This window comes from Cottoperca gobio, chromosome 7 (genome assembly GCF_900634415.1).
Source record: "Cottoperca gobio chromosome 7, fCotGob3.1, whole genome shotgun sequence".
Taxonomy (NCBI): domain Eukaryota; kingdom Metazoa; phylum Chordata; class Actinopteri; order Perciformes; family Bovichtidae; genus Cottoperca; species Cottoperca gobio.
The window spans coordinates 20,531,311-20,550,398 of record NC_041361.1 but is presented as its reverse complement, the minus strand read 5'-3'; the positions used below and the strand labels follow the sequence as shown (position 1 = coordinate 20,550,398).

Sequence of the window (19,088 nt, the reverse complement as noted above, 5' to 3'; positions counted from 1 at the left end):
TGTAAATGCAGACAACTTTAAGGTGCTCATCATTTCAGTTTTTATTCTGTTTTTGTGCTACACCCAATTTCTTCCACTGTTGATATTGATAAATAAGCCACAACAAAAGATCATAATGTATATTAAAACGTTTGTAAACCAGATAATTTCAGCCTGGTGTGAATAGACTGTATAAACTGAGTATTGTGTGTGTGTGTGAGAGAGAGAGAGAGAGAGAGAGAGAGAGAGAGAGAGAGAGAGAGAGAGAGAGAGAGAGAGGAAGCGCTACATATCACGTGAACGCGCCAGCCAGGAAGTGGCCTATGCGCGCACTCGTTTCACGTTTGGCCGGGCGGCAGTGTAATTTGTTCCAAACAAAGTAGGACTCACCCCGCAGAGGCCGAACGATACCAACAGACGGAACAGTTTTTCAATTGTTGTCTTTTGCGTGAACATCTGAAATAAACAGTTTTAAATGACCAAAAATGGGTCCCGGATAAGGAAGGAATATTCCAGAAGCACCGTGGACTGCGGGGTTTCGAGTGCGGGCAGCGGCCCGCGGCCGTGAAGGAGCTTAGCAGCCGGGAGAAGCAGAAGGAGTCGCCGGCCATTGTGTGTTGGGAACGGAATTCAATTCTCCCCAAATTGAAGACCAGTAAGTCTTCCATTTTAATGTCAATGTGTATTTGGCATTTAACCACAGCTGGGCGTCAGGTGGCACTGGATGTCATGTTGTGTTGTTTGTTTAAAATAGGTAGCCATATCAACCCTTTCGTGTCAACTAGCGTTAGCTTGATGGGGCTAATGACACTCTCGAAGACTAGGAGCGTTTGATTGTATGACCTGTCCTGCGCTCTTTTAGAAGATTGAAGATATGTAACGTTCGTGATCGTATTCATGAACGAGCTCTATAATTCCCTCTGACATTATGCAGTAGTAGTGTGGGCGGTATTTCTAGTCCGTTAAGCCAAGACAGTTATTTCAGATACAGTGTATTTAAACCCCAATGTGCAGCCCAATAATTGTATTGTCCCACACTCCATGTGGACTAAGTACAATAAAGTAACGTTTTATTGTCATTCACTAAAGATGGTGTGCTAATTCTAATAAATAATATTACTAAAACCTAATCTCTACAAAAATAACGTTAGTTCTACGCTGCAGGACAATGTATGCGTCTCATATCCACAGGCACATGACAGTCCAAAACACGTGTGCCTTAAAATAAACGAACCTCTGCAGTCGGCTGGCTAACTTACCAGTTACCAAGCTAACAACTCTGGGGACGGGAAGCTGCATTGTTAGGCTTGCTAGCGTAAAGAACACAACCCATGATCTTAGTAAATGTGCTGTACTGAACGCCGAATAAGATGGCTGATATGGCTGTTGTCCTTTGTTTGTCATTTGACTGTCCAAGCTAGCAGCTTGCTGTTGCTATGCTAAGGAAACGAGGCAAGGCTCAATGTCGGTCTAACGTTAGTTGGGCTAATGTTATGTGCTGCAGTATGCTTCCTTTCGCAGGACATAATGTTTATGTTTCGTTTAGCATTGTTGTAGTTATTTGAAACGTGCTCCTAATTAGTTAAACCGTGAACTGCTCTCCCTACCTCAGTGTGTGTATTATTATTATTATTATTATTATTATTATTATTATTATTATTATACAAACACAGTAAAGGCTGATTGTCTTATCTTTACACTCAGTTGAACCTTAAACATGGCACATATTGATGTCAATCAATCATGGACATTAGTATTAGTTTCTCCACTTGACTAATACATGTCTCTTTGCCCTCTGCCTCAGGTCCCCATCCCTCACTAGCTTTCCTGATTGTGTTCTGGGAGAGTTCAGACCAGTATCATCGCCAAAATAGCCGGGCCAGGCAAGAAGAGGCACACCTCAGATCCAGACCCCAGCAGTGGTAGTGATTCCGGCGACGGGCGGCCTGTTAGTGCCAAGTGCCCAAAGATGGCCAGCAGCGGTGGTAGTGGTGTGGCTGGTAACGGGACAGTGGGACGTCGCGGTGGGGCTCAGCAGAGGGGAGGCAATGGTAGGGACAACAGCTCAGACCTGTCCTCCAGTACCAGTAAGAAGAAGCAGAAGGACAGGGCCAACCAGGAGAGCAGAGAGGCCAAGAGGGTAGCCGCTGCAGCAGTAGACGGGGTTATTGCAGAGGTCAAGAAAGGTAAGAAGGATGTGTTGTGCAAGTAGTACCATTTTTGTTGATTTTAATTTGATGATTATTTGTTGGGTACAATCAAATGGAATAAAACACCTGTTTCTGTTCTCCTAAGCTGTTATGTTGACATTCACTGTTTCTCTCCAAAACGTATTGTGCATATTCCCCGAGGTCTAACAAACATTGAATACCATTTAGCTCCCCCTAAAATATTTGCCTAATGGATTTTTAAGTATTTAGAAATTGTGAATTTTTTTGTTTATGTTTAATAGCTTGCTGTATTCTTTTTCTTCCTCCTTGCCTTTGTTGGTTCATCACTACGCTTCTTAGAATGTCACCAGCACCAACTGTCCATCAGAGGATTACTGTGAAACTGAAGGCTGTAAAGTGCATTGCATCGCCTGTGTGCACATGCATACTTGTACATGTGTAGTGCACAATACAAAATAGGGTGTAAATCACAAGTATCATCATGATATGGTATTGATTTTTTTCTTCTTCTGCCGATATCGCAGACACTCACGATACAATTTCAATTTGATTCAATTTAACGGCTTGCCATCAATATGAGACAATATCGTGTGTGTTTTTCCTTTTTATATGGTGTATTGCCTTCGATGAAACGCTCTAGGCTGCATTTTATTGTAAGAGGAGAGTAGATAAAGGTAGATGTGCTTTTGTTTGTTTTAAAAACATTCCCACGCAAACATTTGACAAAAAGAACATGTCAACGTTTCTTGGTTCCAACATTTACTTCAAGTGTTAGTACACAGTAAATGTCTTGTACAGCTAAAAATGATATAAGACAAATCTTCTTTCTTTCAGTTTTAGAGTATAACAAGAAAGAGGACTGTGGCTATTCTTGCCTGACCACTGAAGTATTCATTATTGGTATTCTGGATTATCCTTGTACAAGACTTAAATCCTTGTACAAGACTAAATTAGATTTATGCTTTCCTTTTACTTCAGGTATCTATCTTTTTATTCACTCCACTTTGTGTTCCTTAGTAGGAAAAATCTGCTTGCTAATCCTTGTAGGTGTTCAAATGGGAAACAATCTTACTTCCTTGTCCTTTTTTATTTGTTCCACACAAATAATTATTGCAGTATTGTGATAGCATTATGTGATGGATATGCCTGACACTGGTTCATCCCTGGAGGTAGAAATGCTGATGGAAGAAATACCACATTCCACATAAGCCCTTGACCAAAGAGCCTGCTAATTCCCAAGTCTATCTCATTCCAGTCTGAAGTCAGTGTAGACATGTACACATATACACGAGTCATGTTGGACTGGTGTTGTTCTTCCATGTGGCTGCTTAAAGCGAGGCTGAGTAAGATTGGAGAAGCCAGCAAGAGTAAACTATATTTTTACAATTATCCAACCCAAAAACCCAGCCTAATGTTTCCAACTATTTTCAAATCAAAGTATGTGTAGCAGAAGTGGCTCCAAAATGTGCAAGTTTGCAACACGGCCAGCCCGCCCCTTCAGGCCTCCCTCTGAAGCCACGCCTCTAAAATTATCATTATGAACACAAACATATAATTGTGAACGTAAACAACAAACATGGCTATTGTTGGTACTCACAGCTGTCGAGATGCTTGCGGAAGGCTCCGGTGACGCGCAAATGAATGCGAGGGCAGAGTGCACGCAGGCAGACCTTGAGGTAGAAAGACGAGCAGGCAGAAGGAAATGATTGAATGGATTTATTACAGACCTGCGATAGCCACAGATAGCAGATTTATTTTCTTCTTTTGGTAAGAGCATCTGATTTATTGATTGCTGTCGGGATGTAAAGAGTATTTCAACAAATACACACTACCCACCCTAGGTTTAAATGTGGTGTATTATAAAAAGAACTGAGGTCAAAGTTATAATAATAGATCTTGTGTTGATGACAACACATCGCTGATCCGGCACTTCATAAGTAACTAGGAACAGCTCCAGTAGGGATACTTGATATTGGATCAATGCAGTATTTGGCAGATACTCCATCATGCTGGATTGGTGTTTGTTCTCCTTGAATATCACCAGAAGGCATTTTGAACAATATAATAGACTAAGCTATTTCTTTCTAATGCAGTGAACACAGGTACATGAGAGAAGTCATGCTGTGTTTTCATTGGTCCGCATGTATAGCTTGTGGATCGAGGGGCAGGGCAGTGGTTTAGATTTGTATATCTTTACAAACAATGTGTTTATGACTAAATGTATTTTTCGAGCACAACATTATTATGGGGAAGCATGCTGCCCCACCCACCTGGAGGGTCTGACACCATAGTGTCACAAAATCCTTTGGGAAACACTGATGTCAGGGTGGTGTTTTACCCAGTTCTGAGAGTGCACCGTGGGTGTGGCTCCACTGGAAATGCAACTGTCACCAGCTAAAAGGGATTGGGTGTTGCTTGTGACCTTTCTAGAGCGACTAAGTTTGAGAGAGGGGGGGGGGGGGTGAGAGAGTGAAGAAGTGGAAAGTCGAGGCTCTTGTTGTCGTTGAAGACTAAATCAAGTGTGCGTAAGATCCATACCTGACTTTTTTGCCGGCGGGAAATCTAGCACTCGCTGTTCTTTTGGGATGATATTTCATTATAATCACTGCAACGGCTTTGAGGTCACTATGGAAAATGGTATGTGTTTGTTTAGTTTTTCATGTTTGGATGTTTTTGACTGAAGTTGCGTTTCCTCCCTTGACTCTATCTTGAAAAGCGTGTGTACGACTTGGTAGCATGTTATCGTTTGCCTTAATGCTCTTAATACACCCAGACAATTTTAGATGTCCCATCTGTGAATGCTGAGTTCACTGTACTGTCTGCCTCAGTCTGTGACCTGGACTGACCCACTTGAGCATATGGTGCAATGATATGAGTTATGTGAATTTGTGAGCAGGTGCAATTTGTTTGTAGCATGTTCCCCATAGGACTTACTTAAAAGCCTAAAAAAAACTATTTCATTCGTCCATATTTGCCAGAAGAAGTTGACTGCGTTGTCTTTTGGAATGGAGCTTCAATTTTGCTCAGGCCTGTGACTCGAACATTGAATGTATTGTAACAATCAGGGTGGAAAGGAGACGTACACTATTTTAAGTTCCTTTTCTGGTTTTTAGATGTGTTTGTGGACTGGAAGCAGAATGTCAATGAAGTGACTGTCAGACTGCGCTGCGGGGAGGGGGTGCAGAGGATAGAGGATATCAACACGACCTTCACCGATACACACTGCAATGTGTGCTTCCCAGGTAAGTCCTTGTAAAACATGCAACATATACAGAAACTACAGTAGAGCATAAATGAAAAGAAACAAATGAAATTAAAATACAACCAGGTCTGCTCTAATAACATCTGTATGCATGTTTTAATTTTTCAGATGGACGGCAGTGGAGCTGCCAGTTGCAGGAGGAAATTGAGTCCTCATGTAGCAGAGTCCAGTACAAGGAGAAGGGAGGTTTCCTGCATGTCATCATGCACAAGAAGATTCCCTTTCACATCTGGCCTTCGCTTAAGGTGAGTTACATAAGATAAGACTTTTCAGTCCCGACACCTGGGCTTTGGAGATCGTCTGATACGGAGTACAGATCCGACACCAATGTTTAATTATTAAGATGTATGCCTCACTTTAGGGTAGGGCTGCAATACTTATTTACTGTTATGATTATCTTTATTGCTATTCTTTTATATTATATTTTAATAACACTGTAATATTTGCCAAAATTCAATAAAAGGATTAAAACAAACAAACGGATATACATTGTCTGAATTGTTATTTATTAGTAAAATAATAAATCGTACACCAGTGACTTGGTAAACATTTATTTTAGTTTTTTTTTAATGTTCATACATTTGTTTTTAAAATTACAATTCAAGTGTAAACTTTTTTTATTGGTCAAAACTTAAACAGGAATGAATAGTTGAGTATATAATGTATATAGTGCATCAATATAGAATTTAATTGAATAGATCGGCCCATTGTCACCAAAACTCGATCCAGCTATTAGAGTGATTTTTATATGAGCAAAATAAAATGACAAATATCACACAGAAAAAACAAACGGCAGTGTTGTCAGGCAAACGCCCATGGCCAATATCTTTGTCCAATCGCCCAACCCAATTTAATTAAAAAAAAAATACATGTAGCATTTTGTCATAATATTTTATTATTTTATGAAACTGTATTTTTAGTTATTAGTGACATTCACACTGGAGATGGGGTCTTTAGCTCTGTCAGCATTTGGTTAAATAATAAAATGTTTTTACCTCTATATACTCTGCTTCAGTCAAACAAGAAGGAGAAGGAGCCAGTACCTACAGAGACCAAAAAGGACAAGGAGCCGGAGGTGAAGCCTGTCGCCTCGGAGTCATTAGAGAAACCTAAATTATCCTCCGCTGCAGCCAAAACTCCAGCCCCAGCCTCCCTCCATACCTGCACACAGCGAGTCAAGACGCAGTGGTGGCAAAGCTGAGCGGGGTGTCAAGCGTGGCCTGAAAAACAAACAAGCGTGTGACAAGGCCACCAAAGACTCTGCAGGGGTGAGAGCTGGAGATGGCTCAACCACCACCAGCACGTCTGTTACAGTCACGCAAAGCGAGCCTCAGGAACCCGGTGCCAAGCGCACCATTGTACAGCTGCCCACGGCCACCAAGGAGGCTACATCACCAGCCGACAGGGACACGCGATCGGTCGAGTCTACAGCAGCCGGTGTTAAAACTCCACACACACACCTGCCCGCTGGTCGGAGCCCACAGACGCAACGCAGAGCAGAGAGACGAGGCAGCGGCCAGGAACAGAGAGCAGGAATTGCTGTCGCTGCTGGCGGCCACACCAACAACACTCAGGTGAGAGAGGTTGTGACATCTGAACACACCTTTCATTTAGAATCAAAATGTACTTATTAATTGTTTGCATTGTTGTCTCAATAATGTAACACTGAATATTAGGGATGTAACGATATATCGTATCACACGATATCGCAATGAAAATGTGTACGGGTGGCATTGTGAGACTAACGATATTACATGTTACAGTTATTGGTATTGTTACTTGCCTGCTGAATATAAGTGACTAAAATATTATATGTCCAACAACTAATGTGTTTAGTGTCTAGTCAGATGTGACTCGGTTTAATTTAGTTCTGTCCTAAAACAGTGTAGATGAGAGCAGTCTGTCGTTACTATCTAACTGGCTGTTATATAATGCCACGTTTGAATGTGGGCTTAATTTCAACAATGGAAGAACTTGTGCTTATGGTATATCGGTATAAACGCATCTTATTTCAACTATATAGACCAAACCACAGGACTGGAGTTTAACTTGTAGAAACATTGGATCATTCAGTGCTCTGATTGAATAAGATTATAGCCAATAACACCATCTGGCCTGTGTGGGCACTGCCTTTTCAAGAGCTTGGAAGAAAGTCATTTTATTAAACGCCATTACAAACAGCAGACATCCTACCTTATTACTGCCTCTGCAAAAGAACTCTGTGCTACTTAGTTTGTTCACACAGCTTGCCTGATGAAGAGGAGTGACGCAGACGAGAGAGAAATGTTCTCTCCGGCTGGTGTGTGTAGTGTAGTGAGGTGTCTTCACTGCATCTAGTGTCAAACAAACCAACCTTGCAGGTGCTTCAGCTCTCAGAAAAATGAACTGATATTTTACATGGCCTTGGTTTGAACTGGAACAGCGTTGTCATATTTCTTTTGTTATGATGAGAGGGAAGAAAAGGGTTGTGGAAACTCTGTGAGGTGAAGGATTCCTTGCTTCCCCTAGATATTCAAATGATCTAAAGAGTGAAAGTTGTTCTCTGGAGGATTTGGGGTATAATACCTTTTTTTGTATTTTCTGATTCAGGTTGCAGAGAAGCGAAAGGAGTCTTCAGACGGGTCCGAAGCAACAACACATGGCAGTGATGACCAACCAGCAGCTCCCGTCGGCACCAGCGACTGCCTCGAACCTATCGGCTTCAACAACGTAGTGCACTCTGCTTCTGCAGAGACGCAGGGAGAGAGAACTGACTCTGAGCCAGAGAAAAAGCCTGTTGAGCAGGATACTCTGACCTGCCAGCAGCGGCTTGACTCAAAAGAGGCAGGTTCGATACCAGCTGTTGCCATGGATGCTAAACAAAGCCAGTCACCCGCTCTAGCCCAGAGGCAGGGCAGCTGTGACGGAGAGGAGAAGCGGGACCAGTCCAAGGAGAAGCCTCCTTTGGAAATGAAACGGGAAGGTTAGAATGCAGAATATACCCATTAGACTTATTAATTAGAATCTTTGTACCCTGTAGCGCCCAATAACGCAATAATTTCCTGAAAACGTTATTAAATTTGCACTTAACCTGATCAAATGTAAATGGACTTTACAAAAAGCAAATCACTGTTAAATGTTCACATGACACTTTCATCCTGTTTTACATTATTACCAAAGACTATAAAATATGGACGTAGTCTCCGTGACGTCACCCATAGGTTTCTGAAAATCCGCTGTGAAGCTCAAAGTGGGCGGCTGCGGCCGTCGACATCTTCACAGGGAAGCCACCGTCTAACGCCTGGCCAATCCCAAAATGTGCATCGTTGGTGGAGTTGAGTCGGGGCCCTGGTGACGCAGCAGAGTAGACGGCAAGTGGTTAGCGACCTGAGACAGCACCCACCTGTCACGCATCTATTAATGCCTAACTTTGAACCTACATATAATTAAAACAAGGGTGACTTGCATCAAAATTCCCCCGTACAGTCGTCATGAATAGAGAAAAACATTTCCTGCTGAATTGCTGGGCTTTTTAACACGGGGAACGACTCTCTTTTGGAAGTGGCCATTCTTTCAATAAACTGCAGTTTTTGGCATCAATGCTCAGCCCCACAGATTACTGCTTGATTATTACATTATCCATCAAAATAACATCCTCAGTACTGAAAATAAAGACCTACATTATCAGTCAGGACATTTTATTACATCGATGATCACGGTTTTACAAAAGGAGTTTTTTTTTTAATGCATTTTTGGTTAAGTGCATATTCTTTTACATTTTCAGGCATTTCACATTTTCCCGGAATGATTAGATTATTGGGTGCTACATACCCCCACATTCTCACAAAGTATGTATGTATATACAATATATGCACATAGTAGCAATAACAAATGTACTGTATGCACACAGTCATGTTTGTTCTCAGCACTGATTTATTCAGCAGTTAAATATGAGTTTGTTGATTCCTGTAATAACTCCCTGCAGCCCCAGAGCCCATGGTCAACCTGCAAATTGTGAAGAATGATTCGTACGAGAAGGGCACGGACTTGATGGTGGTCAATGTTTACACCAAGGGGATCTGCAGGGACACGGCCAGGGTCCTCTTCAGGGAGCAGGACTTCACCCTCATCTTCCAGACAAGGTAGTGAATGTGAAGATGCTACAAACAAAGGATGGCTATGCCATTGCGGTGGTTAAATGTCTTGAATCAACAACTAGAGAGTGATCTTTCTCTCTTTCTTTTCACAGTGACACTAACTTTCTGCGGCTTCATTCAGACTGTGGACCAAACACAGTCTTCAAGTGGCAAGTCAAACTCCGGTAAGAGTTACTGTCACTGTTGCCAGTCAAACAAAATTCAAATGTGACCCTTGTGCCTCACTTTAAAGAAGTTGCTCTGGTGTCATGGACAAAAATGCCCATGTCAAAAAAAAAATATGTACCACCTTCAGTTGCTTTTCCAAATCAAAGAAAAGTCTAGATTTTCAAAGATTAGATGTTCCTCCAAAGGATCAGCTTTTAATGTCTGATCATTCCAACTCCTTATAGGTAATCAAGGTAGTTGCTGTACTTTATGACACAATGAGAGGTTTTTAATGTCTTTAAAACATTCATTATGTACATATATTCATTAAAAATCAACCTCAAACTTAAGTAGATAAAACATGTCACAGATTCGCTGTGAGCTGTAGCCCCATGTCGATCTTTTGTCTTCTTAACCTGACTTGTCCACATTTCTCTCTCCTGGCCTCAGAAACCTGATCCAGCCTGAGCAGTGCAGCTACTCCTTCACGCCGTCCCGACTGGACATCACCCTGAAGAAGAGGCACAGCCAGCGCTGGGGGGGTCTCGAGGCCCCCGCCACACAAGGTGTGCTGCCGGCTTCTACTTGTTAGCAGTATGCACTTATAGTTTGTGATGTTGCACGTGTGGTGAAATGATATACTCTTGATACTCAGTGTCAATCACAAACATGAATTTGAAAACGCATGATCTTTAAATCAACGCACATTATTGTACCCCTCTGCAAACACGTGTGTGTGTGTGTGTGTGGATGACAGGAATTTGAACTCTGTAACTTAGCTAGTAAGTAGATCTGGGTGGCAGTTTATCCTGTGAGCCTAATGTGGCCTGCAGACTGTGACACTCAAGCCGTGGTGCCCTTGAGAGCCCATGACATGGATCCAAATGGGAATAGAGAATATTTCGGTTTATTTTCCGAGTATTTCGTAATTCCTTTATTACTTCCCAATAATTTCCTTCAAAGTTTTCCATAAAGAACTATGCAATTTGCCTCGATTTACAGGAAAAATACAGACCGTGTTCAATTGGTACACACAGGTCAGCTGAGCAAAAATAAATGTGTACAAGCAAACGTATAGTTAAAAATATTTTCAGAATTACAGAAGAGCTGAGAGGCAAGTGAGAGAAGAAGGATTCTTGTGAAAAATGTTCTAAGCCTGATCTAAATGAGTTTGTCTCTGTGTTTATGACTTGAGAACAGGTTAAAAACATTTTAAGAAAATGATCCTGGCAAACCTTTTTTCCCCACAGATGTCTTTGCTTAATTGTGTACCTGTTCTTCAGTCATGAGCACAGGAGAGAAGACCATTTAAATCAGACTTAGCAAATGGATCAGCATCATTTATTGTTCTCACTTGCCCCTCAGGGCTTCTGTAAAAAATAAATAAAATACATTTTACTTGGGTTTGAAGGGAGCTTCTTTCAAGGAAATTCCAGTTTCTCCTATAATTGGCACCAAGTGACACACTTCTAACCTACCTGTAAAATAAAGCATTTCCAATGTTTCATATTAACTAAAGAATAATGATTTCAAATTATGGGGAATACATTTTTCCAAAGTATGCCCACATGAAAAGGCTTTACATGCTATACGTTTACAACTATTCATGTCACATACTGGGCAGTGTCTTGGTTTAATGTTGACCTTTAGCTTCTAACCACAAGCTCCATTCTCCTGTTTAAGGTGCAGTGGGCGGCGCCAAGGTCGCTGTGCCCTCCAGCCCTTCCTGCATGGAGAAGAGCCAGCCAGGCAGCAGCCACCACAGCCTCCCAGCCAAGGATGAACCTCCGAGGCTGGGGGAGGAGAAACACAAGCCCCCTAAGACCTCGTCCAGAGTGGAAGATGGCGGTCTGGATAATGTTTCTCCTCGCAACGTCTCTGAGCATGTTGCTCTCACCAAGCCAGAGCCCACTGTTACCACGGTGAGCAGAAAGATCAATAATAAACTGAAGAGATAAGAATGTATCGACGTTAGTGTAGTCCAAGAGCTAGAAGGCAGAGGGGAAGGTGACAATTGAATTGGTTCTAATTTGTAGAATTGATGTGTAAGTCTTTCCCATCTCAGCCTAAACCCACCTGCATGGTGCAGCCCATGACCCACGCACCTCCTGCCAGCAATGAGCGCCATGAAGAAGAGGAGGAGAAGAAGGTGTGCCTGCCTGGTTTTACAGGGTTGGTCAACCTCGGCAACACCTGCTTCATGAACAGTGTCATCCAATCCCTGTCCAACACCAGAGAACTCCGGGATTACTTCCATGGTAAATAGTGTGTAGTTTGGTGAAGTTAGTACAGGTTACATTTTAATGCCATTCTGATCAAAAGTTCTTAATGTTGCACAAATGCATAATTAATGACACTGACTTTATTCTAGTGCCAAAGACAGTAACCTGTGGTGGAATAAGTGTGTGTTTTAGTAGGACTATGGTAATTAATGCCTCATTATTTCTGGTTATATTGGCTGCCTCTGCTTGCCGATAGTACTAGCGACTGCTAACATGGACACAAAAGTAGTGCCAAGTGGCCCACAGGAACACATTTAATGAGGACTCTGTAACCTTCTCTGGTTTTATCTGAATATGCCAGAAGGACTGTAGTTTCTGCAGTTCTAACATTTAAAACATTGAAATAATTGCTGCACAATCTAGGTCACCTGTGACATGATCATTGTAGCCAAAGGTTGCCAAATGATACGTAAGCTGATTAAAGTATATATCGCATATTCAGTTACAAGGGGCTAAAGTGTTTTGGTTTTTTTCTCAATTCATTATAGCAATAACTAACGGCAAGCTCACTTAAGAATTCAATATGAAGAGTAATTGTTGCGGTGTGTCACTAATAATGACAATGACATAGTGCAAATTTAAAGCTTGGATTCAGCAAAGTCCAGAGACGGCACAAAGTGTAAACCTGAGTTTTTCTCTAAGTGCTCCATGACGATCACAATACATTGTTACTTTGAGGGTTTGTTTTTCCAGTTTAGGAGAACTAGCTTGCGTTCTAATTGAGGCATGTACAATTAAAATGTTTGAAAATAAATGTACGGTTTAACTAAAGTATTTTTAGTGACTGGATTTCAATAGTGTTTGAAGACTTGAGCTTGTTTCCACATTCCTCCATGTGAAGTCATTCCAAGGTAGTTTCACTGTGATGATTTTCCATGTGCGTCTAAGCTCGTAGCGTCTTTGATTGATGTCTTCCGTTGTCTCTATTGTCGGTGTCCCTGCAGATCGAGCATTTGAGGCAGAGATCAACTGTAACAATCCTCTGGGAACAGGAGGCAGGCTCGCCATTGGCTTTGCTGTGCTGCTCAGGGCCCTTTGGAAAGGAACACATCATGCTTTCCAACCCTCAAAGCTCAAGGTATCCAAGCACTTTCCAAGTGAAATGTATAGTAAATCTTTCTTATTTGCAGTTGTTAAAGTGGAAACGTTGAATCCGTCTGTGACTACATGGACCACATTTTTAACACTCACTCTTCCCTCACGGGAAACATTTATGCTGATTTAAGCAAGATCAATAAGATCAGTGTTTTAATTCCCCTTCTTCCTCCTCTTTGTTGTTTGTTTGAAACTGTACAGGCAATTGTTGCCAGTAAAGCCAGTCAGTTTACAGGTTACGCCCAGCACGATGCCCAGGAATTCATGGCTTTCTTGCTGGACGGGCTCCATGAGGACTTGAACCGGATCCAGAACAAACCTTACACAGAGACGGTAGACTCTGACGGGCGGCTGGATGAGGTGGGAGCTTTTCTCACCTATGAGATATCTAGAGGAGCATGTGGCACCTTGCACGGTCGCCTCTGACTCTGTATGAATGTGTGTATGCTGACATGTGTGGTAAAGATGGAGAAAGTGCTATATAGATGCAGTCCACTTACCATTCCCCATCTGGAGGTGGACTTCTCTTTAACGGTGGTCACTTGCACTTGACTCGTTACTTTACACAGGATAACAACAAGTATATAATGTTCTTTAGAGGATGGTGTTCTTTTGTTGAAGTAACTACTGTTCCTCCTGCAGTCAAGCTTGAGCCTGCTTGTGTGTTCATCTGTTGGTGCAGGTGGTGGCGGAGGAGGCGTGGCAGAGGCACAAGATGAGAAACGACTCCTTTATAGTGGACCTCTTCCAAGGCCAGTTCAAATCCAAGCTGGTCTGCCCCACATGCTCAAAAGTAACGCGCAATAACTTTCCACAAAGTGTTTTGTTTTCTTAAAAGTGAATGCTTTGAAATGTTTGTCGTGTAGTCAGTAATGACTAACCTACTTCCTTTGACCTTCTCCTCACTCCAGGTGTCTATCACCTTTGACCCCTTCCTCTACCTGCCCGTGCCCTTGCCCCAGAAACAGAAGGTGCTCTCGGTTTTCTACTTTGCTAAGGAACCTCATAAAAAACCCATCAAGGTAAGATGACATTACTGGTTTCCACTTAAACGCTCGCACTACTCAGTGTCCGTTAACAATGTAATGCAGAAATGTGTCTTTTGTTTTTGAGACGACGTAAAGATATCTTCCATGTGACCTGTTCTCTAATGTGCTTTTATGTGTGTGTGTGTGTGTGTGTGTGTGTGTCTCAGTTTTTGGTGAGTGTGAGCAAGGAGAACTCCAGTACGGCGGAGGTCCTCGAATCCATCTCCAGGAACGTCAGGATCAAACCAGAGAACCTCAGGCTGGCAGAGGTTTGATATTTCAAATATTCAGGATTTATTTCATGCTTCATTCGTGTTTCAAATGTTTTTATTGTGAAGCATCATTTTCAAAGATGACATAACATGGAAAGACAAACTAATAATTATTAATAAATAAATAATATTATAATGAATACATAAAATCAATATTTGTAAACATTAATAATGCTATTACGTGTGTAACTTAATCTACAAAGTGCTCGTGTTTTCTGTTCTCACTATGTGGGCGTGGAACTAAAATAGAGTCCTGATAGATTTGCAGCTGCGGTAATCCTTGAGCACTGTTCACTGAGCAGAACTGGAACAATGACTCGCTTGAGGACCAAACTGAACTCGTTGTTTTCGTCTCAGGTGGGGAAGAACCGCTTCCAGCGTATGTTCCTGTGGTCCCATTCCCTGGACACAGTGTCCTCCTCTGACATATTATTCTGCTTTGAGGTGCTTTCCAAAGACATGGCCAAAGAGAGAGTGGTATTGCTCAGAGTGCAGCAGGTAATTAAAACCAAGTCCCGATGTTATACTTCTACAGCATATGAAATGCGTCAGTGTTATGACGTCGGTGATATTGAGAGGGATTTCTTCGCCCTCTGTTTTCCCCACAGAGACTCCAGGTCCCTAATATTCCCATCTCTAAGTGTGCCGCCTGCCTGAAGCCTCCGGTGTCTGAGGAAGACAAGCTGAAGCGGTGCACTCGCTGCTACCGTGTGGGCTACTGCAATCAGTGAGTTCTACTAAACATGCCGTCTCAGCCTTGCTCAACATTACACATCGAGTTCGTTAGAACATGTTTTTAAATGCACATTGTCATTTTTCTTCTTAACTTTTCTACTATCCTACTCCTTTCCCAGAGTGTGTCAGAAGAACCACTGGCCCATTCACAAGAGTCTGTGTCGGCCCAACACGGAGAACGTGGGTCTGCCCTTCCTGGTCAGCGTGCCGGAGTCCCGCCTCTCCTACGCCCGCCTCACGCAGCTCCTAGAGGGATACTCCAGGTACAGTCTTACGTACAGTCCTTGGTGATCATCTCCATTTAGAATATGACATGGCCCACAGGAATATTGTTAGAACAGCTGAGTAAGATGTTTGCTGTGCCTCATCATTCAGACACCTTGTTACATAAATGTGAAGCCAATTTAACATGACTAACATGACACTGTTCTGAGTCTGACTCGAATGCTGTCAGGTGGTGAAATATGCACGAAGAGCCGTCTTGTTTCTCTCATTAAGAGCGCTGTAGTAAATGCATCACTCAAGTATCGTCTCTTAAACACAAAACATTCAAATCAGTTTAAAAACATTTGAACTGCAGGTTTTGTTTGGTGAGATGTCAGATCAGTCATTATGACATAATAATGTAGACTACAGAATTCCCTATCAAAATGTAAAATGATTAAATTGATGAAGAAGTGGATTTACTGGGAGAAGCATGGATGAGTATCACTTATGCTCTCAGGAGTGATGAGGGCTTCAACTACAACATTTACAGGGTTTCTGCAGCGGGTCTTACATTTTAGACTAATTATTTTCTCTTTCCCGCCGTTTAGGTAAATGTTTTTGTATCTGTTTGCGGGCTCTCGGGAGACGTCATGGGCCTATAAATTACAAGTGGGATTGTTGCATCAGTAGATGGGAAGCTCATCGTCTCGTGATGGGCAAATGTTTTAGCAAATAGCCATAATTAACTTAAATGATTGGTTAATCCATCAGTCAATGTTATGCAGCCCAATGGTAATCATTAAGATGTTTTGTTATATCCTCCTAAATACTAAAACCCTTCTGATGTCAGAATTACAACATGGCCAGAACAGTTGGCAGCTTTGTGTCCATCACAAAGTGGAAGGGGAAGGAAAATCTTTACTCATGACCCACAGCCCTTGTTACTCGCCAGATGACAAAATATATTGCATGTCACATCTATGAGTATATAATCAGTAGAGATAAATAAGTATACATTGTTCATGTCAGTTCATGATTTCTGTAAGGAATCTCTCTTTTGTGCAGGTTTTCCGTCAACGTGTTCCAGCCTCCTTTCCAGTCTGACAGGACTTCCCCTGAAACATCTCAGTGCCGTGCAGACCTCCCCCCAATGCCAGCAAGCACTCCTGAAGGTCCTGGGCCGGGGGGTGAGGCTATGGGTGGCAGCAGTACTGTAGAAGCAGCTGATCTGAAGCTGGAGAGTCCCTCTCTGCTCCCTCAGTCCCAGTCAGAGTACGCTCAGGCCTCAGCCCTCCACTCTGGGGAGTGCGATTCCCTCTCCTCCTCTCAGACCTCAATCTCCACCACGCGGACTGCAGATTCTGGATTTTCTGAGCCAATCTCCTCCACTTCCAGCTGCTCTCTGGACCATCATGCGGAAAAGGAGACTTCTTGTGAGAAGGCAGTGCGGCCAGAAGGTATTAACAAAGTTATTAACTCTTTGAACCCCCAAGCAGTTTAAAAGCATGTTTTGCTCCGGTCACATACTGTACACATACACCGTGTGTGTGTGTGTGTGTGTGTGTGTGTGTGTGAGAGAGAGATCTAGATAAAGAGGTATAGAGAGATCTAGATAAAGAGGTATAGAGAGATCTAGATAAAGAGGTATAGAGAGATCTAGATAAAGAGGTATAGAGAGATCTAGATAAAGATGTATAGAGAGATCTAGATAAAGAGGTATAGAGAGATCTAGATAAAGAGGTATAGAGAGATCTAGATAAAGAGGTATAGGAGAGATCTAGATAAAGAGATCTAGATAAAGAGGTATAGAGAGATCTAGATAAAGAGGTATAGAGAGATCTAGATAAAGGGGTATAGAGAGATCTAGATAAAGGGGTATAGAGAGATCTAGATAAAGGGGTATAGAGAGATCTAGATAAAGGGGTATAGAGAGATTTAGATAAAGGGGTATAGAGAGATTTAGATAAAGGGGTATAGAGAGATTTAGATAAAGGGGTATAGAGAGATTTAGATAAAGGGGTATAGAGAGATCTAGATAAAGGGGTATAGAGAGATCTAGATAAAGGGGTATAGAGAGATCTAGATAAAGGGGTATAGAGAGATCTAGATAAAGGGGTATAGAGAGATCTAGATAAAGGGGTATAGAGAGATTTAGATAAAGGGGTATAGAGAGATCTAGATAAAGGGGTATAGAGAGATCTAGATAAAGGGGTATGGAGAGATCTAGATAAAGGGGTATAGAGAGATCTACATATACCGTATTTTCCGCACTATAAGGCGCACTTAAAAGCCTTTAATTTTCTCAAAAAGCGACAGTGCGCCTTATAATCCGGAGCGCTTTATATATGGATTAATTCTGGTTGTGTTTACTGATCTCGAAGCGATTTTGTGTGGTACACGGCGCTCTGTCAAAATGTTTTAGTACGACTTTTGTAAACTACAAAGCCGCACTGTGCTGCCTATTTCTATGTTTATAGAGTTGGGACATGTTTTTTGACTCAGAGTGAGCACTCCTTGGTTTGTTGGTTTGCTGGGGGCGTGTCAGAGTGAGCGCTTCTGCTTTGCGAGGATCTTTGTTTACGGAGCTGCGAGATCAACACGTGGAGCAGAGACGCTAAAAAACTGTGTTTGTGTCTGTGATGCTTGAGCCTTGGAAACTATTTGTCTTTTTACGAAGTAAAATAAGAACAGTAAAGTCAAGAAAGCAAACCTTGCATCTTTATTGGAGGACTTTTGCATGTTAGCTAACTGTCTAGCTACGCATAGGGATACGCGCTGTACTTGCATAACACGCACCGCTTGCAGCATTACGGCTACCGTAGTCAGGAGCGTCGCGGAGTAATACATACTGTGCTTCACCATAATATTACAGTGTGTGTGTGTGTATAAGGACCCCAAAATGGCACCTGTCAAGAGACACGCTTACGACGCGGACTTCAAACTCAAGGCTATCAGTCACGCAGTAGAACATGGGAATAGAGAGAATTCAACATTAATGAATCAATGGTACGGAAGTGGAGGAAGCAAGAAGATGACGTTTGATTTGGCGGTATCAGACTGTTTTTTTTACGTGTTACAACTGAACAAGGTTGGGAGTTATTGTGAATACGCTCATTAACGTTTGAACAATGTTGAGTTATTGTGAACACGTTTAATAAAGTTTGACTGACTGACTTATCTGACTGTTTTGTTTCGCTTAATGCGCCTTATAGTCCGGTGCGCTTTATATATGAAAACAGATCGAAAATAGACCATTCATTGACAGTGCGCCTTATAATCCAGTGCGCTCTATAGTGCGGAAAATACGGTATACGTACACAAATGCGACTAATGCACTATTTTAAGCTTAGATTTGGTTAGGCCCTAGTTTTATCACACATGATTCGGGTAAGCTGTGATTTATTTTCTGTCTCTACATTCCTTTAGTCCTCATTCTTGCCACTTCTTTGCAGCTGCAGTAACGGGATATCAGCATCCAAGTGAATCAGCCTCGGGTCATGCCAGTCAGTTCTACATCGCTCTGCTGGACTCTAACAACAAGGAACAGAGGCTGGATGAGAAAGGTACAGCCAGAATGGTCTTAAGTACTGGTATTCAGTTGGAGTCTTAGTCCTCTTATTGCCATCTTCAAAATTGCGTGTTCATTTTCAACGTTTTTGTTGAGTGTTGATCTACTGTTATCCTAGAGCAAGGGTCGGGAACCTTTTTGGCTGGAAGAGCCATAAAAGCCAAATATTTTTAAATGTATTTCCTTGACAGCCATATATTTAATAA

At 42.1% G+C, this 19,088-nt stretch overlaps 1 protein-coding gene across 1 annotated transcript in view; it reads left to right on the top strand.

Moving 5' to 3' along the window:
- Positions 1–301: 301 nt before the first annotated feature.
- Positions 302–19,088, top strand: part of usp19 (ubiquitin specific peptidase 19) — a 29,636-nt gene continuing 10,849 nt past the window's right edge. The window contains 22 exon segments of the mRNA XM_029435042.1: positions 302–634; positions 1,784–2,165; positions 5,264–5,392; positions 5,521–5,657; positions 6,428–6,535; positions 6,537–6,986; positions 8,002–8,374; positions 9,377–9,533; positions 9,641–9,712; positions 10,146–10,261; positions 11,385–11,617; positions 11,761–11,953; positions 12,922–13,055; positions 13,274–13,432; positions 13,755–13,865; positions 13,984–14,094; positions 14,268–14,369; positions 14,730–14,870; positions 14,981–15,099; positions 15,227–15,370; positions 16,380–16,771; positions 18,767–18,877. Coding sequence (XP_029290902.1) covers positions 1,949–2,165; positions 5,264–5,392; positions 5,521–5,657; positions 6,428–6,535; positions 6,537–6,986; positions 8,002–8,374; positions 9,377–9,533; positions 9,641–9,712; positions 10,146–10,261; positions 11,385–11,617; positions 11,761–11,953; positions 12,922–13,055; positions 13,274–13,432; positions 13,755–13,865; positions 13,984–14,094; positions 14,268–14,369; positions 14,730–14,870; positions 14,981–15,099; positions 15,227–15,370; positions 16,380–16,771; positions 18,767–18,877 — 3,709 coding nt within the window. The 5' untranslated portion in view covers positions 302–634; positions 1,784–1,948.